The sequence below is a fragment of the Lissotriton helveticus genome, chromosome 4_1 (assembly GCF_964261635.1).
Source record: "Lissotriton helveticus chromosome 4_1, aLisHel1.1, whole genome shotgun sequence".
NCBI classification, from domain to species: domain Eukaryota; kingdom Metazoa; phylum Chordata; class Amphibia; order Caudata; family Salamandridae; genus Lissotriton; species Lissotriton helveticus.
This window is the reverse complement of record NC_136063.1, coordinates 585471146-585498615: the sequence shown is the minus strand read 5'-3', so window position 1 is coordinate 585498615 and position 27470 is coordinate 585471146. Positions and strand designations below refer to the sequence as shown.

The 27470-nt window shown below is 43.7% G+C and overlaps 1 protein-coding gene across 7 annotated transcripts in view; it reads right to left on the bottom strand.

Moving 5' to 3' along the window:
- MYBL1 (MYB proto-oncogene like 1) overlaps nt 1-27470 on the bottom strand; it is a 673529-nt gene that overhangs the window by 455933 nt on the left and 190126 nt on the right. For all 7 annotated transcript variants that reach the window (XM_078687219.1, XM_078687216.1, XM_078687217.1 and 4 more), the window contains exon 6: nt 3300-3483. In XM_078687219.1, the coding sequence (XP_078543345.1) occupies nt 3300-3483 (184 nt within the window). The remainder of the gene's footprint in view (nt 1-3299; nt 3484-27470) is intronic.

Sequence of the window (27470 nt, the reverse complement as noted above, 5' to 3'; positions counted from 1 at the left end):
CTAGCATTGGGCCGCTGCACGTGGCACCTGGCCGCCGCTGGTGGTGCAACTCGAGTGCATCCAGACCTTGGGGAACCTTGGTCCTAACCCCCAAAACTCTGACACGTAAGTCGTATACTTACCTGAGAAACCACAAACACGTTTTCTCCCAATGGAACCCATGTTATGAGATTTCTGGCCTAAAATGTTCTAAGTGTTGGACTATTGTGTGTATGGAGAAAAAATAACTAAAACTGCAAAGTACAAAAAGTCTTACTTACCTTCTATTGAGAGATCCTTAGGTGTGGTATTTAGGCATACCACCCCAGTACTCAAAGTAATCTAAAAGTAACTAAAAAGTAGTTTAAAGTAATCACCATTGGAACCCATGTTATGAGATTTCTGGCCTAAAATGTTCTACGTGTTGGACTAGTGTGTGTATGGAGAAAAGATAACTAAAACTGCAAAGTACAAAAAGTCTTACTTACCTTCTATTGAGAGATCCTTAGGTGTGGTATTTAGGCACATCACCACAGTACTCAAAGTAATCTAAAAGTAACTAAAAAGTAGTTTAAAGTAATCCCTGTATAATGCAGACTGCTTTCTGAATCAATACTCAACTGTTGCAAAATTAAATCTTCACTGCAATTCACTGAGAAATCCTGCATTTCAAGTATATTTTACCTACCTGTACCAAGTCCTGCTTAGTTCTAGAAATATTTTTTTTATACTCACCCAATTGGTCCGGATTCAGTCAGAGTGTGAGCATCAGTCTTGATTGAGTAAATACAATGAATGCTTAACACACCCTCTGGATGAGCCTCACTGCTCGCCCACACTACCACAAAAAGAGCTGTTGGTACTTACCTAATATAGCCTCCGTTATACCTCTAGGGACTCCCTGGACTCTGAGCACATTATAAATTACTTTGGTTTAGTATAAACAGAGCCAGCTTCCTACAGGCAGATATCCATAGATCTTCCCAAAGAGAGACTAATTATTAACTAATGTACCAATGGTACATGACCCCTAAGTTGCCCCAAAGTGCTATACCCAATGTATTTGACTGCTGCTTCAGATGAGGCAACCTGAGGCATCCTGCCTACGCATGCCGTGGACTTGCTGCTACTTACAACTGTTCTGGAAAGAGGTACTCCGCCACAAACAAAACAACCTCAATGGCATACTCCATCACACACAACCTAACCATGAATATATTGGGCCTTAAACTGGATAACGGGGAAAAAATCCTATTCCAATAATGGGCATTAGTATACCATATGCTGGAGGCTGCAAGTTAATCCAAAGGCTTACACTGGAAAAGAGACACGGTACCACAAGTATTCCACTGGTGTATTAGATAATGTCATGTCCTAGCAATGGAAAAACTTATGAGAGCTATAAACCTATAGGAAAAAGGTTCCCTGAACAAGGGGTCCTTAAACTAAGTCACGTTTTGAAACTAGAATAACAGTGCTTTACCTTTCCCCTAAACAGCCTCAAGAATTAGGGCATAGCACCTGTTTGACTAAAGCACACTGTACACTCAAGAGCCGAAGTGGCCATATTTCAAATACTGCACTGGTCCAACAGAGGGATGGTGACTTGTAAAACCAGGTCGTCAATGGTTGTTAATAAGACTAACAAACCCTAATATTATGTATGGCCATTACTACGAATGGGAAAGAAAGCACAAAAAAACAGCACTAATTTGTTCTTGGCGGGGACAGGGACGGGAATAGTTTAAGTTGTTGCAGACGCTAGACGATGCAAACACACAATAGCAGGTGGAATGTATGCTGATACATTATGTACAAAAATTATTTGTTCCAGACTCATCATATCTGGAAGACTTGACAGTTTGGTTATTTTGATGTTACAAAACAGCTTGACAAACGTACAGCCCAGTCACAGAAGATTTGGCATTGTTACAGACTTTCCATGAGGATTCTGATTAAGTGTTCAGCTCAATTGCAAGTAGATTCCCTTGACAAAGAAACGTATGGGTAACAGTCAGTGCCGGTTTATCTAAGCCTCATTCATGACATCCATAACGTTGTACATTCCAGCTTGCTCAGGAAGCCCCTTACAATTGCTTTATACATATTTCTCAGCAATAGTTGGAATGTTTTTATGGTCAGGTGAAATTTACTTTGTTCAATATGGTAAAGTGATAGAATCTCTTTTTAGAACCATGTCCCCACAATTTGTGGTGATCTAAACCGGGATCCCCATGCCTGTACAGCCTCATCTGTCCCAATGGAATGAAACAAAAGTAACTGCTTGGATAGAGCTCTTTTTATCATGGTCTCTCATTCCTATTATACTCATAAGAAGCAGGGCAATGCGGTCACTGATAGATGTTTCACATGCAGCCTCACCACAGGAGCTATTAAAATAGACAAAGTCCTCATCTGCCAAGTTGTTGAATGAAAGTACCGGCCTAGAGACCAACACTGCTGGGAGAAAAAGTGCTTCTCTCCTGAACAATGGGTATTTGCTTGGTTTGTTCAACACTCCTAGACATTTAAGACAAACAAGACCATCCTGATATTATGAATTTAGCACTCATTAAATGTACTGGTATTATTGCTCAACCACAGTTATCACAATACATGTTCCTATGAAATGTTATGATAACAGATTTGGACTATTATGCAAACTGTGCAATCTTATGACTTGATTATTTGACTTGTGCACAATCTCCTACACATTATCCCATGCTCTTTTACCCCAGTTTGACAATTACGCCAAAACCTACTTCAGTGCCATCCAAAGTAATGTCCTCTCAAGCAAAGTGAAAAAAGATCTTTTGGAGCTTCCTCACTCAGAAGGTGAAAACACAGAGAGCTGTTACGTGAAACACCTGATTTTTAAAAAAAACAACAACAAAAAATCTTTCACATGAGCCAAGCCGATCATCCTATCAATTTTTAAAAACTATTGGAATAAATTCTTTACATAACTGTACAGTATTTAATGATCTTTGGGTAAAATTGAAACCAAGTGCACAAAGATGAAAACAGATACCCTGGGTTTTTGGTAAGGAAGAAAATACTAAAAAGCTAACTCATCGCAAAGGTGGAGGAGATCTTGTTTTCTCTCTGTGACATTATTGCAACACCAGAAACATGCTACTATGTACAATATATAAACAAAATTCAGACCATCATAAATAGATTCATATTAAACAACAGATAATGCCGGCTATACATTTGTTTTACTTTTAAAGACTGCTGAGCTATAACAAAATCTTAATATTTCTATAGAACACTAACTATATTCATATTGTTATGGTTAGAAAAATAAATTAAATTACATGGGTTTGAACTGGAATGTAAAACTGCTTATGGGTTGTCAAATGGTCCACTGTAGTACAGCTCTTGTGTGAAGGTTTGGTCGCTACGGACCGGTCAGACTTGGGTGCATCTTGTAAGTAGCCTTCTTGCTCCACCTTCCTCCGCATCGTCGAATTCCAATGGTTTTTGATTGAGTTATCTGTCCTACAAGGAAGGGAAAAAATGATCAACAATAAATAATGTAATCGGTTTAAAATGTTCTTGATTATGTACTTTAATAAATCAACTTCACTACCATTTCTTATTGTACTTTAATGCTAGAAGATTAACTCCATTGTAAATGGACACAACTAAACCTATTCCATAACAAACTACATATACCAATTCCCATAAATTCAGTCTAGGCAAAACCTTTTTTTAAGCTAATAGGGTGTCTTCACAAGCAGACAATCAGCTTATGTACCACACCCCGGACAGTCTGGGCCTAAAGCTCTACAGATGGTTAGATACACGGGCGAATACTTTGGCTCCAAAGTTATCCTGCAAAAATCTATACTTCAATCGATTGGCACCACAAATTTGCAACTGTAGAAAATACCAGCAACAGAGACTTCACATCCACATTTCCATACCACAGCCCCTGAGAAATTACCTTTTTGTGAACTGGTTAGAAAGTTTTCTGTGTACCTTTCACTCCTCTCCCTTCAACCACAAATTCCTTTTACACCTATCACTCTGCTGAGCTTCAAACAGGTAAAAACAAAGACGATTGCACCATAATTGCCAAAACAGTGGTGCTACACAAAATTACTTCAGCTAGCAAAATAACCCTCACAACAGTCTGCAGTGCAAAACCCAATCTTTTGCTCAAGTGTCACAACCTGGTACTCCATCCAACTCGGTCTTCCCTTGATTTTGCAGCATGGCTCCTGAATACATTCAATATGGAATTTTAGATATGCCACAAGATTGTATGGACATTATTAATAAGGCAAAGACGCCTATGCTCTTAAATGAAAGAATTTCTATGTGTTTTACCAATAAACATGCACTGCTTCCATATTCGCTGCTTTCATACCTACTGCAGCTGGACAAGTCTGAACTTCAGTTCTTATAGATCAATTTACACTTGGTGGCTATTACGGCTTAGAGAAAGTCACCATCTCAGAAATAATTTTTTACGATTAGAGTCATTAAGGAGTTTTTAGAAGGGTCAAAAAAAGTTCTGTCTCTTATTTAGAGACCCTCACCTCTTTGGGAGATCAGTGTACTTCTTTCAAAATATTAAGACTGTACATAAAGCTTCTTTATAGTATCTTTCGCAGATGACAGATTTTAAATCTGCCATCACTTCTATGTGCAGTTAGTGAGATCAAGCTCTTTTATCAGGAATTTTATCCAGCTAAAGAAACTATAAGAACTTCCCTTTCTTTTCTACTAAAAGTAGTATTATATTTCAACTTAAATCAGTCTATTGCCTTGACTGTATTTTCTTAAAATATGTATTAATTGCAGAAAATCTGAGTGGAGATTGGGCTGATGATTATCATCTTGGTTTTAGAATATTTCAATTTGAGAAAAAGCCACTGGATAAGAGGTATGGGAGGAAAGATTATGCAAATCCAGACAAATTTGTGTCATTCCCACTTTAGTGCATCTCCTAGGCTTGGATTACAAGTTGGGCGGCATAGAGTAGGGTATTTACTACACATGGAAAAGACCATGAGTCTGGCATGAGAGATTCACCCAGAGTGGTAACCCCCTTGTCTGAGTTTTCAGCTTAGAAATGAGGCATACCATACTGAATCAGTATTTGATAAATCGAATTTTACATGTTTCAGTTTTTTTCACAGGCCATCCCCCCAGATAAATTGTGCTAGGTATGACCTGCTGCAAGGGGTCAAGGAAACACAGCAGAGTATGATAATTAGCACACAATCTGAATGTAGCATCATCTTATAATCAGGGCCACACGTTATGTTCCCATGGCTATTGCTTCATAGTTAGGGTTTCTTTCAATGTCCACTACCAAAGTGTTTCAGCATCCTTTGATAAAGGGCTTGATTGTATTTGAATGAAGACGGCTGGCTAGATGGAGACAAGTTAGGCAATTTGGCCGGTATGCCCCTTGATGAATGTGTGATTACAAGGAGAACTCCACTCCAGTCAGACCAGGAGGCTGAAAAAATCCATAGATAGGGTTCACAAATTTGCATTTATGTGGAGGTAAGAATTTCCTTGCCCATGTACGTGTGTACATCACAGGTAACTAGAGAAATAGAAATCCTTGAAGCCCTGAAGAATGACGCGGACTACTTTCCTTTGGCACTAGCGAGGACAGAAACATGTTGGCTTTAATGAGCTAATTTAGTCATTATACCAAACTATCTTCCTCCCCAAATTTTGAAACGATGCCAGAGGTACCTATTATTAAACAGAAATATTTCGATTTACCTCAAGGTATTTTTAGGTCCCACTTTTATCCAGGGAAATTTATAATAAAAACGTCCTCATTCTGAGGTTCAGTCATCCCTGGTGGTATCATCGTACCAGGGTGGAATGAGGAAGCTGATAATGAACACTGCCACAAGATGTGGGTGATGCTGCCTCAACCAGTATAACTGGTGCACTTAACAACCAGTGAGATAGGTGACCCTCCCATTATTGCATTTAGTGAGGTAACCTTGTTTGCGTTAGGTGGGTATGCATTAGTAGCACCTCCATCTCTCTTTGTGTACTGGACGTTGACTGTATTCCCACCACTCATTCTTATTATGTTGTCTGCCTGGAATAATATAGATTTTTCGATGAGCCATTTGATAGCATGTCTCTTAAGTAAGATGGAATGATAGGAGTTTCTTAAACAATGGTTCCTATTTTGCACACCTTACTTTAGGAGTTCTTTGCAATGTACAATCTTCAAAATCGAAGGGATGCGTTAGGAATATCCTTGGACTTTCGATACTTTCATATCTTCAGTAAATGCTGCCCCCTTCATAGGGTGCAGTAACAATGTCCACTGCTGAAAAGAGATCCGGTATCTACTTTATTCAAGTATTCCAACCATTACTCTGAACCTCAGTTGTCAAAATTTTATATTTTTCATTGATTGGATTTTACATGATTTTCAACATCTACGTTAAGTGATTACCGGCCTGATCGATCAATTTCACCTCAAGTGCTATAACTATGCAAATGACACACATATATACTCCTCCAACTGAAATGCCCCTAAGACATTGGAAACTAACCAATTTTCAGTTGTCTGAGAACCGTGGATAAATGGATGACATGGAGCCATCTCAAATTGAATATTTCCGAAACATAAATACTCATGTGTTGCGATTGGAAAAATTATGACCCACTCACCGCCTGGCCTGATGATCTGGGAACACCGCCTAAAGTATCAAAGGAAGTAAGAAACCTCGGAATGACCATGGACTCCAAGCTATCAATAAATGCCCAAGTTAGTAGACAAACTAGCAAGATCAAGCTTTGTTTCTATAAAAACTCTGTCACACATCTACCCCGATCTAGGATTTCCACAAAAGACACAGGCTACCATCTCTCTTGTTCTGTTCAAACTCAATTACACCAATAGTCTCTACCACGGGTCACCTTTAACAACTATGAAAAGACTACAACGGATTCAGAACTCTGCTGACAGACTAATCTTACATATAAAGCCACAAGACAACATCTCCCCTGCCTTGAAAGCCCTATATTGGTTACTGGCTGCCAGAAGATCCACATTCAAGCTGCTTTGTATCACCCACAAAGCGATACACGGAACAGGACCGCTCTTCATCAGGAATAAAATCATCAAATCCTCTCAACAAAGGAACCTCTGCTCTAGAGTAGCACTTTGCCTCAAAATCACATCGTACAAAAAAAAAAAAAAACATGGGTGGCATGTTCAAGCAGACAAACTATGGAACTCTTAACCACTGACCATAAGATCCACAGATAACAGGAAGTCACAATTGCAGTTAACTAAAATACAAACAGGTTGTGATTTGAATGGTGTAGCAGGTGCAGTGGCACTGGGCCAAAAGTTGTCGTAAATCCTCTAAGCCCCAAATATTGCTATATATTTCCACTAAATAAGCAGTCACAAGTGGCCTTGCAGGCACTATGGTCATTATTTCAATGGTGCAGCAGGTGCAGTGACACTGGGCCCAAAAGTTGTCAGAACTCCTCTAAACACATAATATTGTTATTACATCAATTAATTCTATTATTTCCCTCAGGATTGGTACACGCACTATTCCGCACCATATAATACATGGACCCGGCTGGACTATTGTTGCTTGTCGACGGGTGTGGCGTTATGGGTCAGTGGGATGACACATCTCCCACGCACACTGTCCGACCACTCTCCTGTTGTAGCAGAACTGCACGTTCCACGTGCAGGGTGGTGGAATGTCCATGAAGATTCCCAGACAAGGCCCTGAGAGACACGGTATTCACAGCAGCATTGAGCGCAGCGATATGTGAATTTTTTTTAATTTTTTTTGTCCTCATTTGCCACAATGATTTGTTTCCATGATGAAGTCGAGTGGTATCCGAGCGGGGTGCTGTCTCAGCAGTTATTTTAGCTGGCGGGGTTCAGATTTAACTATCGAAACTTAACCATCAGCTCCTCCTTCTCAACCAACATTATTTCACCAAACGGAAACCAACCATTAAAAAAGAGGAAGATTCCACAATAATGCCTGGCCCTGGGGTATATCTAAGTGGCTTAATCATTGGACCCGGGGGGAAAAAAAAAAAAAGGAAACTCAATGTGCCCAATTTAGTAGATACCAAAACGCCTTTTTGTTTGAGTTACTAGACCTACCCAGGTCTAATCTGGAGACAGATAGAATCGAGGAGTACCAGTCTTCTATTGTAGGGGGCAAAGGGTCTTTCCATCTTCTACATATCTCCCTCCTAGCAAGCAAGATAGAATAGAAAACTAGCTTCTTCTCTGAGCTTTGGAGACCCTCCATAATGCCAAAGATGATCAGTGGGAGATCGAGGACTATGCTTGAGTTCAAAGATAGGGACAAAGTTCTTTTTATGTCCTCCCAAAAAGTTGACAAAACGGGACACTCAAAAAACATATGACAGTCCGAAACAGCTACCTTACCACATTTAGGGCATGCTACCTGGCTCCCCTGTGTAAATTTCGAAAGTCTTAATGGAGAGTAGTAGGCCCTGTGAATAGTAAAGATGTGATTTCTACGGAGCCAGGATGGTTTCACTACCTCCCACAACATTCCACAGGATAGGCTCCAAAGGGTTTGTAGATTACGCCCCATTATGGTTGATGACCAAAGATCCTCTGGTAGTGAGAAAGCTCCATCCCTTTCCTCCATAATCAGGTTGTACCATGTTGAAATTTCCTTTTTAGCAGGAGGTTTATCAACCAAGGATGATATTAATTGGCTGTAACCTCCTATGGGGAATTTATTTCCACCCGTTGTACGGGAAGCATATGCGTGGGACCAGCTGTCTATTTGCAAATATTTAAACCTAGCAAAGTTTATGCCAATGATGTTTCTAAGATACTCCCACGGAAGTAGCTCTCCTTCTATAAACAAATCCCCCCAAACAACCAATCCAGCTTCCTTAATTGGTGTCGCTAGACTATCTCTCAACCAGGTGGGGGTCTCAGGGAGATCCCACAGTGGAGTCCTACTGTTGTAATACCCTACCTTAATAGTTTTAGTTATCTGTGCCCACATTTTGGCCAATCCTTGCAGAATCTTCAACTTAATTTTTTTTAAAAACTTGGGGTCCCCAAACTTAAACAAAATCCCTGAATGATTAACCCCTTCACCTGTGAGAAGTGTGGAATACAAAGAATCGACCCCGTGCCCTGATGGATTTTTAAGAAGCACTCTGACATGTGATAATTGAAATGCCCATGCATATAATTGGAAATCTGGTGGCGCGGTTCCACCTTTTCCTCCTAAGCTTTTTCCAGGAGATCCTCGAAAGTCGGTTACTCCAGATGAAGGAGTTAATATCAGATTGTAGTTTATTTATTAATAAGGGATCAAAATATAACGGAATAGTGTTAAAAAGAAAAGAAACCTTAGGTAGGATAGACATTTTAATTAAATTAACCCTTCCTAAAAATGATAAGGGAAGTTGTGCCCATGACGATAGTAATTTACGGCATTCCTTAGCTACAGCAGCAAAATTTATCTTGGCTATCTGATTGATATCTTTGATGATGTTAATACCCAGGTATCTCAACTTATTCCCCGGGCGTATCGTGATATCCGCTGGAATCTGATCTACATTCCAAATCAACATCTCTGTTTTATCAGGGTTGATCTGATACCCAGAGATTTCACCAAACTCCGAGGCCAGCTTTAAAACTGCTGGAAGCGCGGTGTGTACCTCTGAGGTGTATACCAGAATGTCATCGGCATATAGGGCCACCTTTCTCTCCCACCCCTTATACATGAACGGTCTGATGTTAATGTTCTCCCTTAGACTCTGGGCAAATGGTTTAATGTACAGATCGAACAGGAGTGGGGAGAGAGGGCAGCCCTGCCTAGTACCTCTCGAGATGTTCAAAGGCTCAGATAGTATACCATTTACCAAAATGCAGGCACTCGGATTCTGGTACAAGAGGGCAATTGCTCTCCGCATCTTTTCACCCACTCTGAACTTCGCCAAGGCCTCCGACAGGTAAACCCAGTTCACCCTGTCAAAGGCCTTGGTTGCGTCCAGCGTGAGGATCGCTAAGGGGAGGGACTCCAGAGAGGCCATATCTATTGTAAATGTACATGTAAATGTAAATGTAAAAAGGGACTTGCTAAAGCGCACTGTGGCCAAGCGGCTTCCTGGCGCTATTGCCCCTATTAGATCATAAGTTAATTCGTATAATTGTCGTCCCTTCACAAACCCTTTCTGATCTGAATGAAGGATTCCAGGAGCCACCATTGCTAGTCTCTTAGCAAGTATTGTGGTAAAGATCTTATAATCCACATTCAGAATTGATATGGGTCTGTACGACCCACATGCGGAAGGCACCTTTCCAGGCTTTAGGATTAAGGTTATAGAGGCATTATCCCAAGATAGTGGAGGGCGCATACCGTCCTGTAGAATTTGATTAAATAAAATTGAGGTTAATTGCCTCCTTAAAGGGGCAATTAACCTCAATCTTGAACCAGCGTGTTCAAGAAAGATGGGACGCTAGTAAGATCGCCCATTTTGAATACGGTGAGGGCGCAGGGAAATTATTAGCCTGGAAATCCAAAACCGATCAAATTCGCAACAACATAGATTTGATCGGTTAACAACATATCAAAAACATCAGATATGGATATAAGACAGGCTTTTAGAGACTTTTTCCAGGAAATTTATCATGAAGATAAAATAACTGAACCTGGCCAAATTAGGAAATAGCAGAATCAAATAGCTTTGCCAACTCTATCGAGTGAACAGAGTGAATATATGGATAGTATAATCTCAGAGGGAGAAGTTGAAAAAGCCGTTCAATGTGCAAAAAAAGGGAAGGCTGCAGGACCGGACGGACTACCAGCAGAAATCTACAGAGCATTAGTGCAAGAACTAGCCCCCTTTTTGACGATATGTGAATATTTTACACTGAACGTGGGCACAGTGACATCTAAAGCCACATTATGGGAAGCATATACCAGGGAAGTGTGCATATCAAAGAGTGTGGGGGTCCTTAGGGACCAATGACGCACAATTGCTAGAATAAAAGCGGAGTTGATAGATTTGGATCGACAAGATGCACGGCCCACTGATCCCCCAGGCTACAACACCGCGCGACCCTTCTGACAGAGTTCCGGGAAGCAGCAGAGCGAGAGGCGGACTATCTTGGCAAATACGCAACAGCTAAGGGATATGGGGAGGGTGAACGTCCGGGCAGGACCCTCGGCAGATTAATGAAATAGTCCCACAGACCGACATACATAGCTGAGCTGACGGGCAGTGATGACTCGCGGATTACTGGAAATGTGGGAAACTTAAGAGAGGTGCTTGCATATTACACCACACTGTATGCTTCCAGAACCACAGAGCAATCACTGGCCTGCACTGACTACCTAGATGAGGTCTCAATGGTATGGATGGAAAAAAGCACACCAGGAGTTTCTGGCAGAGCCCTTCTCGGAGGATGAGGTGATTGACACCATAGATGCGCTGGACGGCTCTATGGTCCGGGGCTTGATGGGTTCACTGATATTTCTATAAGAAATACAAGGCTACCCTTGCGCCTTATTTAATAGATGTATATCAAGAAGCGGTCGATGCCAGAGTGCTCCCACCCACCCTGAGAGAGGCGGTTATAATCCTGCTTCCGAAACCGGGCAAGGATCCACTGAGATGTGGATCCTACAGACCGCTGTCACTTTTAAACTTTGATAATAAGATCCCAACACAACTATTAGCAACAAGACTAGCACAAATAGTAGAAAGGCCGATCTCGCCTACATAATCAGGGTTTATTCCTCATAAATCAACATCACTTAATCTCCGCACGTTATTTGCCACACTGCACAGAATATCACCAACGGTTTCGGCAGCTGCTGTGCTGCTCGATGCGGAAAAGGCTTTCGACTCACTCGAGTGGCCTTTCCTTTATGCCACAATGCGCCGGCTCGAGGTGCCAGACCGGTTTTCAGCAGTTATTATATACACGGCCTAAGGTGCACATAAGACTCAATGGTACGCTATCGTTCAAGTTCCAACTTATACGGGGAACGCGGCAGGGATGTCCACCTTCCTCTTTATTGTTCCTGTTGGTGCGCCATTTGCAGGAGCAACATAGTCATCGGGCCTACAGTTTGACACTGGACCCCTACTGCTCAAGTTATATGCAGATATCATACTGTACGTGCGACACCCAGATGATAACCTGGTGCCGCTTCTTCGCGAGGTTACCATGTATGGCACCCTATATGGTTTGTGCAGTAACTGGTAAAAGTAGGAGGTTTTCCAAAAGAGGCACCCTGTGGCAAACCGGTGGATTATTCGTTGACATGATGTGAATATTCTGTTAAATAACTTGGATTCACATACATAGAGAGAAAGATTGTATCCTAAAGCTGAACTATGCTCCGGTACTTGAAAAACTGGGGCATAACAGAGCGCTGGCTATCACTGACCCTGTCAATGGCGGGTAGAATAGCTATTGTTAAAATTATGGTCCTCCCACAATTTCTATATCTCTTTCATAACATCCCAATTCTGTTGTATAATGGCTTTTTCTCCAACCTTCGAACTATGTTGATACGTTTAGTGTGGGGTGGTAAACAGCCTCGCATTAGCTGGGATACACTCATGCTGCCATATGAGAGAGGTGGGTTTGGGTACCAAATTTTCATACCTATTATATGGTGATGCAGGCAAGCTTTGCTCTGCACTGGTACCATGCGGATATTAGGATTCCCTTTTTCAGACCGGAGGCCGATTTGGCTCTCCCTGCGTCACTTGGGGCCCTGCTAACAGTTGGCTGCCCGTGGGAGGAGGGATATTTAAATACTTTCTGGGCATGGCACAAATTACTAAAGATAACAGGCTCATGTATACTTTACTCACCTGAAATGACAATAGTGGGCAACGGCTGAATCCCCATTCTGCAGGAAACGCTTGTAAAGCGCACGATTGCCAAATTTCACCTGGCAACATTCGGAGACCTTTTCCCCAAATGGCATGTCTTCTCGCGTATGGAAGATGAACAATAGTAACTTACCTGTAATCTGTGGTTCTCCAGTATTGGTGTCTTTCATAGATTCACATGCCTGAATCATTCCCCGTCGTCAGAGTGGGAGTCCCACTGTACATAAAATAGAAATATTATGCCATAATATCATAGTAAAAACAAGTAATTCCCAACCAGGAAGTAAAGTAGCCCAAGCTACAGGAGAAAAAACTTCCACACTCATGACTATCCTAGTCATTTTGTATAGACCAAACGGCAGCCAATCAGGTGACAGCAACCACCAGAAGGTTCTCCCCAGAGGCTCAGGCTCTCAGATTTTCTCGCAAGGAGTGATGGTAACCCAATGTAGCCTACAAGCCTCTGAGGGGCGGTGGGCGGGTTGCATGTGAATCTATGAAAGACACCAATACTGGAGAACCACAGATTACAGGTAAGTAACTATTGTTCTTCTCCAGTATTAGGGGTGTCTTTCATAGATTCACATGCCTGAATCAGAGTAGAGAGCAGTACACATCCGTGTCTGGAAGACGCTCCTTGTGGCATAAGCTAGTAATATGAGATGCACATAATCATGAAGAATATATATATATATATATATATATATATTCACTGAAAAAACCATAGGTTATAGACCATATATAGTTAGGAATTAGCATTTAAAAAACCTTATTTTACTCACACAAAACCATTGAAATTCCATATATAGTTAGTTGCACTAACTATATATCGTGCACCCGCAATCCACTGCTGATGATGTCACATATTACATCATTCATGACATGGTCAGTGACATCACTGATGACATCACTGATGACATCTCAAATGACATCACTGATGACATCACTGATGACATCTCATTTGACATTACTGATCACATCACTGATGACATCATTCATGTGATAATACGATAAACCTCTTCAGACTCTAATATAACCTTAGATACACTCAGTGTAAACAGACACTCATAGACTGTCACTCATCCATGGAGTTACTCAGACACTTAGTCAGTCATGCAAAGAATCAATCACACCTCCATTTCCTCAACTATACAGTTATACACACCTTACTTATTCAAACATATACTACAACATATTTACTCACTTATACAATCCTGGATACAAGTTCACAATGATCCATACAGCCACTCACACATTCACTGGCTCTTATGCACAGTTATTTATATATGGTAACTCTCACATGTACTGTGTTTTACATATGTACTTACTTTGACATGTAGCACTGAGATATCCATTCACTCACCAATACACTCATGCACACAGTCAACCGCCCATACAGCTGTTTCCACATGCACTTTTGAACCCATACATCCAGTCAATCAACTGCTCACACATCTATGCAGAGAGTCATACACCTCCCAGCCACCCACACACACACTCAGTCTCCCATACAAATGCTTGGGCAACCAATCAATAACCCATACAGTTAATCATATAGCTAATGATCAACACATGCAGCAGTTTACAGAACAACAGACATAATGATGCACAAATTAAGACAGTTTAGTCACTAACCCATGCACTCAGTGAGACACATTTAATCACTCACTCATACAGTCAGTCATGCACCTACTAAATCCTTCATCCAGACACTTATACATCCACTCATTCTTCAATATGTAAGACATATTTTAACTTTACAGAATTATACAGTCACTGGATGACGTCATCAGTGATGTCATCAGTGATGTCATTTGAGATGTCATCAGTGATGTCATCAGTGATGTCACTGACCATGTCATGAATGATGTAATATGTGACATCATCAGCAGTGGATTGCGGGTGCACGATATATAGTTAGTGCAACTAACTATATATGGAATTTCAATGGTTTTGTGTGAGTAAAATAAGGTTTTTTAAATGCTAATTCCTAACTATATATGGTCTATAACCTATGGTTTTTTCAGTGAATTTTCAAGGTTTTGTAAATGCTAATTCCTAACTATATATGGTCTATAACCTATGGTTTTTTCAGTGAATTTTCAAGGTTTTGTAAATGCTAATTCCTAACTATATATGGTCCATAACCTATGGTTTTTTCTGTGAATTTCATTGGTTTTTTAACAGCTAATATCTGTAGCTGTAAAATGTATTCTTCTTTAAATCCAAAAATATATTTTATATGTTTATGAATAATTTTTTTTTTAAATATTTTTTTTTCTTCGTTCCCGCTTCGCAAATCGGGAAGCTTCCCGTTAGCTGACCTTGATGCCGCGAAATAGACCGCGAGCCGGTAAACGTTTCTTTACCGCAAGTGCCGCGTTACAAAACAACATCGTGACGCCTCCCGTCCGCATGACGTTTCACGTTGTCGCGTGATACGTCATATGACGTACTACGTTAGCGAACTGGTACGCGAAGCGAGTCGCAAAGCGCAGGTTTCTGGAAGCAAACCGGGAGGCCCTGCAAAGCGCTTAACGTAAACACAGCAAGTCATGTGACTTGGTAATAACACTTTTCATTGGTTCATTTCACTTTTGGTTTCCTAATGATGTAAGACTAGGTCATATAATCTAAAATGAACACTTTTGATTGGTTGAGAACTCTTGTTTTTCCCAAATGATGAAAATCCCTCCTTCTTTCCTCACTCTGACTTTCATCATTGTGAGAGAAAGACCCTTTGTGATCACTGAGCAATGGCTTCTTTAGTAGCTTCAGCTGGTGCTTCCCCACCACCTCCACCACATCCAAGGAAGAGTGGACCACCTGCTCAAGTTATAATTCAACAAGAAGAAGAAGAAGAGGAACAGGAGGACGAGCACGAAGAGAGGCAGTTTTTGCCTGAGCAGCCCAGGACGTCTCACCGGAAAGAAAACTTCATTTGGCAATTTTTTAAAATTCCCAAAGGTCAGAAAAAAGTAAATGCAAGATACGTAACTTGCCTTATATGTCAAGATAGACTGTCCAGAGGGACCGACAAGAAATACAGTTTCGGAAACTACACAATGCATTGCCATATGACTAGGTGGCATCCTAACAACTACAGTGCTGCACAGTTTCGGAACGACCTAGATAATCTCCCTATTATGGCCAGAAGATCTGTTGTACCGGAAGTAACGGGACCAGAGGGCAGGGAGATGGTGCCAAATATACAAATGAGATTTGGTGATGTAAAACACATCTGCGTATTTTGCGATGGATTCATTTCCTACGGAGAAAAAAGCATCACTCTGATCAACAGAGCTATTGACAATCATGCTCATGTTTGTCCGAAACGCCCAAAATAATAAATACTTCTTTTTTTTGTTTTGTTGCTCCTGTTGAGCCCTTTACAATGAATCGTTTTCATTGCCCCCTCCAAGAAAAACCCCCAAAAATATAAAACTGTTCCGAAAAATTCAAAAACAGTAAAAAAATGTTCAGAAAAATAAAAAATAAAGTTCTTTTCAGAACTACCTCCCTGTTATTAAAAAATTGGTACAATATTTGGAACTGTGCCAACCTCTATTTCTCTTAGTTCGCTTCCCAGTTCGCTCGCCGGTACGCGAACCGGAAGCGAACCAAAAACAGTAAGTATAAGGGAAGGAAACAGACACTTATGTTAAAAGAAAGACAGCTATAGGGGAGTAAACTAGAGATACTATTACCCGTAATCCACTGCTGATGATGTCACATATTACATCATTCATGACATGCTCAGTGACATCATCAGCAGAGGATTGCGGGTTTTTTGGCAACATGCCTTATCCACGGTTTAATAACGCTGCCTTTTGCTTTATATAAGTTTTCAAATTGTATGAAATATATACCAATAGGTCGTTATGAACCTTTAGGTAGTGCTTTTCTTCATGAGGTCTGGTCGCTTCCATACACATACAGATGTTTCAAAGATGATCAAGAAGTTTATCTGAATGGAGAGGAATGCACTGAGACGCCAGATCATTCACTAATGTGTAGGCACATACAGTTACACGGTTCATGCAACAAACACCGACCAAATATGGCTTGCGTGTTGCAAGGCACGCCAGTTCCTGCTATCATCCCCACGTCAAGTTGTTGGAAAATGGTAGTTATTTGATGCTCAATAATGAAGATTGTTCTGAGTTAATTAAAAGTATTCCTTTTATCGTAACAGTAAGTGAACGGGTTATTTGCTGCAGAAATGTTCTATTTCCTCCCACACATGAACATAGGGAGTTTTCAATCTGGCCACAAATACCAACCTTGGGACACGTTTCAACGGCATGGCAAGAATAAGAGCTCTTTTGTCTCAGAGAGAGGTGGCCTTGAGTTCGGCCCGTGAAACTTTCGTACTTCACATAGCGAACACCCGTACAGAGGTGCACACCCTTTTCAATTAAGATTTGCCTTTCAATTTCAGCAACATGTTTCCGACTATCTTTAACGCATCCTCCACAAAGTCCCTGGCGCACTTTTTTAAAGTTGTTACCAGTGGTCTCGTGACTTCATTTGAGAAAATCTTTGGAGTCATCCCTGCTTCCTTTCATTCCATTTTCTCCACTCTGGTTCGTGGATTGGCATTTTTACTTGCATTACCAGCGGACGCTCTTGTGCTTTTTTACATTTTTAAATATGGATGTCCCTCCTATGCAACCTCACACCCTGCAGCTGCTGACACTGTTCCGCAATCGCATGCTAGAATATTATGGCACAATGCCGTTGGCGATATTAAGCACGGCATATGGATTATCTTTTCGATTCTCCTACTTCACCTGTGTCCAGCCTGTATTTCACTGCCTGACCTGTGATTTCGATTGGGCCATTGATTTGTGTCTCTGCGGACCGGTTTCTCCTGACGTCGACTTTAATCAGCTGATGACTCCTATCATTACTCACGAGTTGGTTTGTCCTGGCGAAAGGATTATGGCTGTGGCATTGATGCATGGACTACTTGGTCCCTGGAATTTACTGGCGGCAGCACAGTCTTTCTTGGAACAGAGCTTTCTTGAAAACCCACCGAGCTGTCCTCTGATGGTGATAGAGGATCCGGTGCTGGGAGAGCACGTATGTTCTTTTCCGCTTTTAAATTGGATGGCTGAACTGTTTTCGGATGAAGACGGTGACTTCCTATTGGAGGCTGTTGCAGCTTATTTTGCATACACAGTTATGTCATAGACCTTTTTCATGTTTGATATGCTGAGTACTAGCATTTCATTGACAATTCATTGACTTATTTGTCAAGTTTTTATTATTTACCTTGCCTATTGGCTTAAGACTCGATAAAGTACTTGGCTGTTTTATTTTTCTTTAGCATTAAATTTTCCTAGTTTTTAATGCTTTACCTTGCGGACCGTCCACATATAAACTTGCAATCTGCTCTCATGAGATGGCACTTCTATTATCTTATTCAGTTCGTTTCCGGATCATGGGGAGGTGTCATCTAGGTCCTGGATATCTTTACACCGTGTTAAGTTAGCATGGGCTCATTACCGGTTTAAACGCCATTTTTCCTTTTTTGCAACTTCTGCACAAGACACTTAGTTGTTGCTTTAGCTTTCCACCTAGTAGTTCATCGTGGTTTACATGAGAATAATATGTTATTGGTCTACTATCTGCTTTACTTGTTAAACTATATCTGTACAGCGAGTGCTAAAGTTTCAAGAACAACACGATACAGAATTGTTATGAGGTCTGATCTCCACGACTTCATACTCATAACATAAGTGCAACTTCTGCCAATTCTGGGCATGAGGCGGGTTTTATATTGCTTTGCCGAACACACATACACAACAGTTGATGCGGTTCACATGAAGAGAGAGCTGGTGTATGCTGATGTGATTCCTTCAAATCTAAGACACTAAAGTATGGGCACGCCCTAAACCAACACAAAGAGACCTTCTTAGCAAATAATATAATATGTGTATTAGGGAGGGTGAGATATAAGCAGCCGCGGGCCGTGGAGGGAGTTACGATGGGGCAGGGAGGCGGGGAGGGGGAGAAGCAGGGTGGAGCCCTCTCTACCTTGCCCCTCCCCCTCCCCGCCTCCCTGCCCCACCATAACTCCCTCCACGGCCCGCGGCTGCTTATAAGTGTTGCTAACTCTTATTCATTTACAGCATGTTAACATACTGTCACCATTCGCTTTTTATGTACTAGTAACTATGCTGGTAATTTTGCTACTGATAATATGTGTACTTGTATTCTCCACCCTGCTTCTCCCCCTCCCCGCCTCCCTGCCTCACCGTAACTCCCTCCACGGCCCGCGGCTGCTTATAAGTGTTGCTAACTCTTATTCATTTACAGCATGTTAACATACTATCACCATTCACTTTTTATGTACTAGTAACTATGCTGGTAATTTTGCTACTGATAATATGTGTACTTTTATTATCTAAGGTACTATGCCTGAGAAGACGGCATTAGTAAATAAACATTTCAAATACACATCTGTTCTTCTTAACTCCATGTTCTGGTTTCTAAGAAATCTATAACGACCGACTGTTCATGAGTTCCACGTATCCTGAGGTACTATAAGTTCATATTCTGGATTGTCTAAACATTGAGAGTTTGTTATATCCAATGTGACACTGTACCTAGCTTGCTAAGGAGTTTTTGATTACTAACGTGAGTTTTGGGACACCCTAATTCGCCGAGGTTCCAATCCTCTGTCCACAGTTCTGTGTGAGAACAGAAACCATGCGACAGGGGCACCCCCGACCCTTGCTGGAGCTTCATCACACTTGCGATACAACTCCAGCAATGCATTCGCCGAGGTTCCAATCCTCTGCCCACAGTTCTGTGTGAGAACAGAAACCCTGCGACAGGGGCACCCCCGACCCTTGCTGGAGCTTCATCACACTTGCGATACAACTCCAGCAATGCGCCACCTTTACGGCACAGATACATCACGCATCTGTGCTGTTTTTGCCCCATGATGCGCCGCATTGTAAATGCAGCACACCATAGGTGACGGAACAGCGGCACAGAATGACTAACACATCCCTGGTGATGCGCCAGTCATCATAAATGTATCCCTATGCTTCTTATCTTGTTAGAGATGAACCGCCATATGTATCATCAAAGTTTTTTGCATTTCCTAAATAGCGAACTTTAAGGAATAAATAGCGATTCTTTACCATTCCTAGTTTGCGATGAGCTATTTGCTAATTAGCCGAATGTAGCCCAATGAAGCCCAATGTAGCCCAATGTAGCCCAAAGATGGCCGCCAGACACACAAAAAAACAAATGTAGCCCAAATATCAGCCAGATGTAGCCCAACTATAGCCCAGTGACAGAATGACCAATCAGCTTCGCAAACCTCCGTTACGCGAAGCGGAGCGCTGTTACAGATATATATCTTTTTTTGAACGTTAATTTCTCAAAATCCACTGGAGCACATATATTGAGACCTAGCAAAGGCACATCGGGCTACCAGTCCCTAATATTTTGCCAAGTTTCGTGCAAATCCATTCAGCCGTTCGATTATTATTATTATTATTATTTTTTGCCCCGCGGGGCCCTTTTAAAACCTCCACATCAAACCAAGGGAGTCAGCGAGGATCTACTATGCCCCCTTATAGTTATTTCCCCCTTTGTTTTGACCTCCTCTTGTCTCTCGATCCTACCGAGAGACAAGATGGCGGCCGCTACGGACTGTTTGGAATGTTGACAGACGCCGGAGAACCAATCAGCTTCGCTTCACAAAGCTCCGTTGCGCGAAAAGTCCGCGTCCTGGGCCGCTGCCCAGTCCGCTGTTATAGATATATATCTTTTTTTAAACGTTAATTTCTCAAAATCCACTGCAGCACATATATTGAGACCTACAAAAGGCACATCGGGCTACCAGTCCCTACAATTTTGCCAAGTTTCGTGCAAATCCATTCAACCGCCCTATGGAAATTAACATGGGAAAAACGCGTTTTGGGACCCCCCTTTTTTCTCGGCCCCCCCTTGACGAACCCCCCCAAAATTTTCAGGGGCTGCTCAGAAACGAAATGTGCCATTTTCCTGAAAATTTCAGCCAATTCCGTCCACAAACGCCAAAGTTATTAGACATAGAATTTTCAAAAAACCCATAGAGAAAAAATCCTAACTATATATACCTACTGGCGACCGCCAGTAGGTAATATATATATATATATATATATGTATAGAAAAAACTGAAAAAACACCATTCCACCCAGGGCTAGCCGAACTCACGGCGGGTGCAACCGAAAAGCGTAGGTGGAACCGCTTAAAAGATCAATAAACACAGGGCAACTCCGGTGCACACTCGGGGCATTAGTGGGCTTTGTCGTATCCGCAGACGCGTTTCTGGCTTCTGCCTTCATCAGTGCGGAAAAGCCATCGATGATTGGCCACAGTCTTTTAAACAGTCCTGCCATTTAATAGGTGTATCCTTGGCCAATGAGCGGCCAGCAATGGGGCGTCTTCATTCCCGTTGTTTCTTGCCAATCGCAATGTTCATGGCGCACCCTGTGTTTATTGATATATATATATATATATATATATCCAACAATTATCTTTACAAGGAAAGACGGTGAGTCGCACACTGAAGGTGATTACGGAAAGCTTTTATTCCGGTTGCAAAATGTTCAGCCTGTATTGTCCAATGCATTTCGGTCTGTCAGCAGACCTTTCTCAAGGGGGGCTGGTCGCATCGGCAGGGTGGAGGGGTATGCAGCAAGTATAGCTCATTGTGTGCTGATTTAATCCCACGATGTACATCACGTACTGACTGGATGGGATAGTTGCCCCCTGGTGGGCTCCGCAGTGGGTAGAAACAATGAGGCATGCTGGTCATTTGAGTCCGCCCTCCTTCCTCATTACTGCCCCGTGGGGGAGCGATGCGTGGAAACTCCGTTTCACAGTGCAAGACCACTTTCACCTCAATTGCCTATTCTCAAATAAATGAGGGCCAGTTCCAAGGTCCGGTCCCTAGCAGCTTCCCCTGCCCGGGGTTTACTCACGTAGCAAAAGTTTTGGTCCAAGGTTGGGCAGAAGTGGGGAGCTCCTTGTGGCGGTGCGTGCTCTACGGCTGAACCAGCCATTTAATATCCAACAATTATCTTTACAAGGAAAGACGGTGAGTCGCACACTGAAGGTGATTACGGAAAGCTTTTATTCCGGTTGCAAAATGTTCAGCCTGTATTGTCCAATGCATTTCGGTCTGTCAGCAGACCTTTCTCAAGGGGTGCTGGTCGCATCGGCAGGGTGGAGGGGTATGCAGCATGTATAGGTCATTGTGTGCTGATTTAATCCCACGATGTACGTCACGTACTGACTGGATGGCATAATTGCCCCCTGGTGGGCTCCGCAGTCGGTAGAAACAATGAGGCATGCTGGTCTTTTGAGTCCGCCCTCCTTCCTCATTACTGCCTCGTGGGGGAGCGATGCGTGGAAACTCCGTTTCATTGTGCAAGGTCACTTTCACCTCAATTGCCTATTCTCGAGGAAATGAGGGCCAGTTCCAAGGTCCGGTCCCTGGCGGCTTCCCCTGCCCGGGGTTTACTCACGTAGCAAAAGTTTTGGTCCAAGGTTGGGCAGAAGTGGGGAGCTCCTTGTGGCGGTGCGTGCTTTACGGCTGAACCAGTCGTTTAATATCGAACAATTATCTTTACAAGGAAAGACGGTGAGTCGCACACTGAAGGTGATTACGGAAAGCTTTTATTCCGGTTGCAAAATGTTCAGCCTGTATTGTCCAATGCATTTCGGTCTGTCAGCAGACCTTTCTCAAGGGGGGCTGGTCGCATCGGCAGGGTGGAGGGGTATGCAGCATGTATAGCTCATTGTGTGCTGATTTAATCCCACGATGTACGTCACGTACTGACTGGATGGGATAATTGCCCCCTGGTGGGCTCCGCAGTCAGTAGAAACAATGAGGCATGCTGGTCTTTTGCGTCCGCCCTCCTTCCTCATTACTGCCCCGTGGGGGAGCGATGCGTGGAAACTCCGTTTCATAGTGCAAGATGCCTTTCACCTCAATTACCTATTCTCGAGGAAATGAGGGCCAGTTCCAAGGTCCGGTCCCTGGCGGCTTCCCCTGCCCAGGGTTTACTCACGTAGCAAAAGTTTTGGTCCAAGGTTGGGCAGAAGTGGGGAGCTCCTTGTGGCGGTGCGTGCTTTACGGCTGAACCAGTCGTTTAATATCGAACAATTATCTTTACAAGGAAAGACGGTGAGTCGCACACTGAAGGTGATTACGGAAAGCTTTTATTCCGGTTGCAAAATGTTCAGCCTGTATTGTCCAATGCATTTCGGTCTGTCAGCAGACCTTTCTCAAGGGGGGCTGGTCGCATCGGCAGGGTGGAGGGGTATGCAGCATGTATAGCTCATTGTGTGCTGATTTAATCCCACGATGTACGTCACGTACTGACTGGATGGGATAATTGCCCCCTGGTGGGCTCCGCAGTCGGTAGACACAATGAGGCATGCTGGTCTTTTGAGTCCGCCCTCCTTCCTCATTACTGCCCCGTGGGGGAGCGATGCGTGGAAACTCCGTTTCATAGTGCAAGATCACTTTCACCTCAATTGCCTATTCTCGAGGAAATGAGGGCCAGTTCCAAGGTCCGGTCCCTGGCGGCTTCCCCTGCCCGGGGTTTACTCACGTAGCAAAAGTTTTGGTCCAAGGTTGGGCAGAAGTGGGGAGCTCCTTGTGGCGGTGCGTGCTCTATGGCTGAACCAGCCGTTTAATATCCAACAATTATCTTTACAAGGAAAGACGGTGAGTCGCACACTGAAGGTGATTACGGAAAGCTTTTATTCCGGTTGCAAAATGTTCAGCCTGTATTGTCCAATGCATTTCGGTCTGTCAGCAGACCTTTCTCAAGGGGGGCTGGTCGCATCGGCAGGGTGGAGGGGTATGCAGCATGTATAGCTCATTGTGTGCTGATTTAATCCCACGATGTACGTCACGTACTGACTGGATGGGATAATTGCCCCCTGGTGGGCTCCGCAGTAGGTAGAAACAATGAGGCATGCTGGTCTTTTGAGTCCGCCCTCCTTCCTCTTTACTGCCCCGTGGGGGAGCGATGCGTCGAAACTCTGTTTCATAGTGCAAGATCACTGTCACCTCAATTGCCTATTCTCGAGGAAATGAGGGCCAGTTCCAAGGTCCGGTCCCTGGCGGCTTCCCCTGCCCGGGGTTTACTCACGTAGCAAAAGTTTTGGTCCAAGGTTGGGCAGAAGTGGGGAGCTCCTTGTGGCGGTGCGTGCTCTACGGCTGAACCAGTCGTTTAATATCGAACAATTATCTTTACAAGGAAAGACGGTGAGTCGCACACTGAAGGTGATTACGGAAAGCTTTTATTCCGGTAGCAAAATGTTCAGCCTGTATTGTCCAATGCATTTCGGTCTGTCAGCAGACCTTTCTCAAGGGGGGCTGGTCGCATCGGCAGGGTGGAGGGGTATGCAGCATGTATAGCTCATTGTGTGCTGATTTAATCCCACGATGTACGTCACGTACTGACTGGATGGGATAATTGCCCCCGGTGGGCTCCGCAGTCGGTAGACACAATGAGGCAGGCTGGTCTTTTGAGTCCGCCCTCCTTCCTCATTACTGCCCCGTGGGGGAGCGATGCGTGGAAACTCCGTTTCATAGTGCAAGATCACTTTCACCTCAATTGCCTATTCTCGAGGAAATGAGGGCCAGTTCCAAGGTCCGGTCGCTGGCGGCTTCCCCTGCCCGGGGTTTACTCACGTAGCAAAGGTTTTGGTCCAAGGTTGGGCAGAAGTGGGGAGCTCCTTGTGGCGGTGCGTGCTCTACGGCTGAACCAGACGTTTAATATCCAACAATTATCTTTACAAGGAAAGACGGTGAGTCGCACACTGAAGGTGATTACGGAAAGCTTTTATTCCGGTTGCAAAATGTTCAGCCTGTATTGTTTAATGCATTTTGGTCTGTCAGCAGACCTTTCTCAAGGGGGGCTGGTCGCATCGGCAGGGTGGAGGGGTATGCAGCATGTATAGCTCATTGTGTGCTGATTTAATCCCACGATGTACGTCACGTACTGACTGGATGGGATAATTGCCCCCTGGTGGGCTCCGCAGTCAGTAGAAACAATGAGGCATGCTGGTCTTTTGAGTCCGCCCTCCTTCCTCATTACTGCCCCGTGGGGGAGCGATGCGTGGAAACTCCGTTTCATAGTGCAAGATCACTTTCACCTCAATTGCCTATTCTCGAGGAAATGAGGGCCAGTTCCAAGGGCCAGTTCCAAGGTCCGGTCCCTGGCGGCTTCCCCTGCCCGGGGTTTACTCACGTAGCAAAAGTTTTGGTCCAAGGTTGGGCAGAAGTGGGGAGCTCCTTGTGGCGGTGCGTGCTCTACGGCTGAACCAGCCGTTTAATATCCAACAATTATCTTTACCAGGAAAGACGGTGAGTCGCACACTGAAGGTGATTACGGAAAGCTTTCATTCCGGTTGCAAAATGTTCAGCCTGTATTGTCCAATGCATTTCGGTCTGTCAGCAGACCTTTCTCAAGGGGGGCTGGTCGCATCGGCAGGGTGGAGGGGTATGCAGCATGTATAGCTCATTGTGTGTTGATTTAATCCCACGATGTACGTCACGTACTGACTGGATGGGATAATTGCCCCCTGGTGGGCTCCGCAGTCGGTAGAAACAATGAGGCATGCTGGTCTTTTGAGTCCGCCCTCCTTCCTCATTACTTCCCCGTGGGGGAGCGATGCGTGGAAACTCCGTTTCATAGTGCAAGATCACTTTCACCTCAATTGCCTATTCTCGAGGAAATGAGGGCCAGTTCCAAGGTCCGGTCCCTGGCAGCTTCCCCTGCCCGGGGTTTACTCACGTAGCAAAAGTTTTGGTCCAAGGTTGGGCAGAAGTGGGGAGCTCCTTGTGGCGGTGCGTGCTCTACGGCTGAACCAGCCGTTTAATATCCAACAATTATCTTTACAAGGAAAGACGGTGAGCCGCACACTGAAGGTGATTACGGAAAGCTTTTATTCCGGTTGCAAAATGTTCAGCCTGTATTGTCCAATGCATTTCGGTCTGTCAGCAGACCTTTCTCAAGGGGGGCTGGTCGCATCGGCAGGGTGGAGGGGTATGCAGCATGTATAGCTCATTGTGTGCTGATTTAATCCCACGATGTACGTCACGTACTGACTGGATGGGATAATTGCCCCCTGGTGGGCTCCGCAGTCGGTAGAAACAATGAGGCATGCTGGTCTTTTGAGTCCGCCCTCCTTCCTCATTACTGCCCCAAGGGGGAGCGATGCGTGGAAACTCCGTTTCATAGTGCAAGATCACTTTCACCTCAATTGCCTATTCTCGAGGAAATGAGGGCCAGTTCCAAGGTCCGGTCCCTGGCGGCTTCCCCTGCCCGGGGTTTACTCACGTAGCAAAAGTTTTGGTCCAAGGTTGGGCAGAAGTGGGGAGCTCCTTGTGGCGGTGCGTGCTCTACGGCTGAACCAGCCGTTTATTATCCAACAATTATCTTTACAAGGAAAGACGGTGAGTCGCACACTGAAGGTGATTACGGAAAGCTTTTATTCCGGTTGCAAAATGTTCAGCCTGTATTGTCTAATGCATTTCGGTCTGTCAGCAGACCTTTCTCAAGGGGGGCTGGTCGCATCGGCAGGGTGGAGGGGTATGCAGCATGTATAGCTCATTGTGTGCTGATTTAATCCCACGATGTACGTCACGTACTGACTGGATGGGATAATTGCCCCCTGGTGGGCTCCGCAGTCGGTAGAAACAATGAGGCATGCTGGTCTTTTGAGTCCGCCCTCCTTCCTCATTACTGCCCCGTGGGGGAGCGATGCGTGGAAACTCCGTTTCATAGTGCAAGATCACTTTCACCTCAATTGCCTATTCTCGAGGAAATGAGGGCCAGTTCCGAGGTCCGGTCCCTGGCGGCTTCCCCTGCCCGGGGTTTACTCACGTAGCAAAAGTTTTGGTCCAAGGTTGGGCAGAAGTGGGGAGCTCCTTGTGGCGGTGCGTGCTCTACGGCTGAACCAGCCGTTTAATATATATATAAAAAGAAAAAAAGAAAAAACTGAAAAAACACCATTCCACCCAGGGTCAGCCGAACTCACGGCGGGTGCAACCGAAAAGCGGAGGAGGAACCGCTTAAAAGATCAATAAACACAGGGCAACTCCGGTGCACACTCGGGGCATTAGTGGGCTTTGTCATATCCGCAGACGCGTTTCTGGCTTCTGCCTTCATCAGTGCGGAAAAGCCATCGATGATTGTCCACAGTCTTTTAAACAGTCCTGCCATTTAATAGGTGTATCCTTGGCCAATGAGCGGCCAGCAATGGGGCGTCTTCATTCCCGTTGTTTCCTGCCAATCGCAATGTTCATGGCGCACCCTGGGTTTATTGATATATATATATATATATATAAATAAATAATCACATCACTAAAAGCATGATAAAATGCAAATACTAGAGCATGTGCACAACAAAATAAGCATAACAAGCATCTGACAGCCGTAATAGGAGGTGGGAAACAGAGGCTCACCTTATTTGAAAAGATTACGCAGAACTGCTTAACCCACTGCAGAATCGGTTTCGCTGCTGCATCCAAACAGTAGTGTTTGGTGAAAGTATGCCGACTGGCCCAGGTC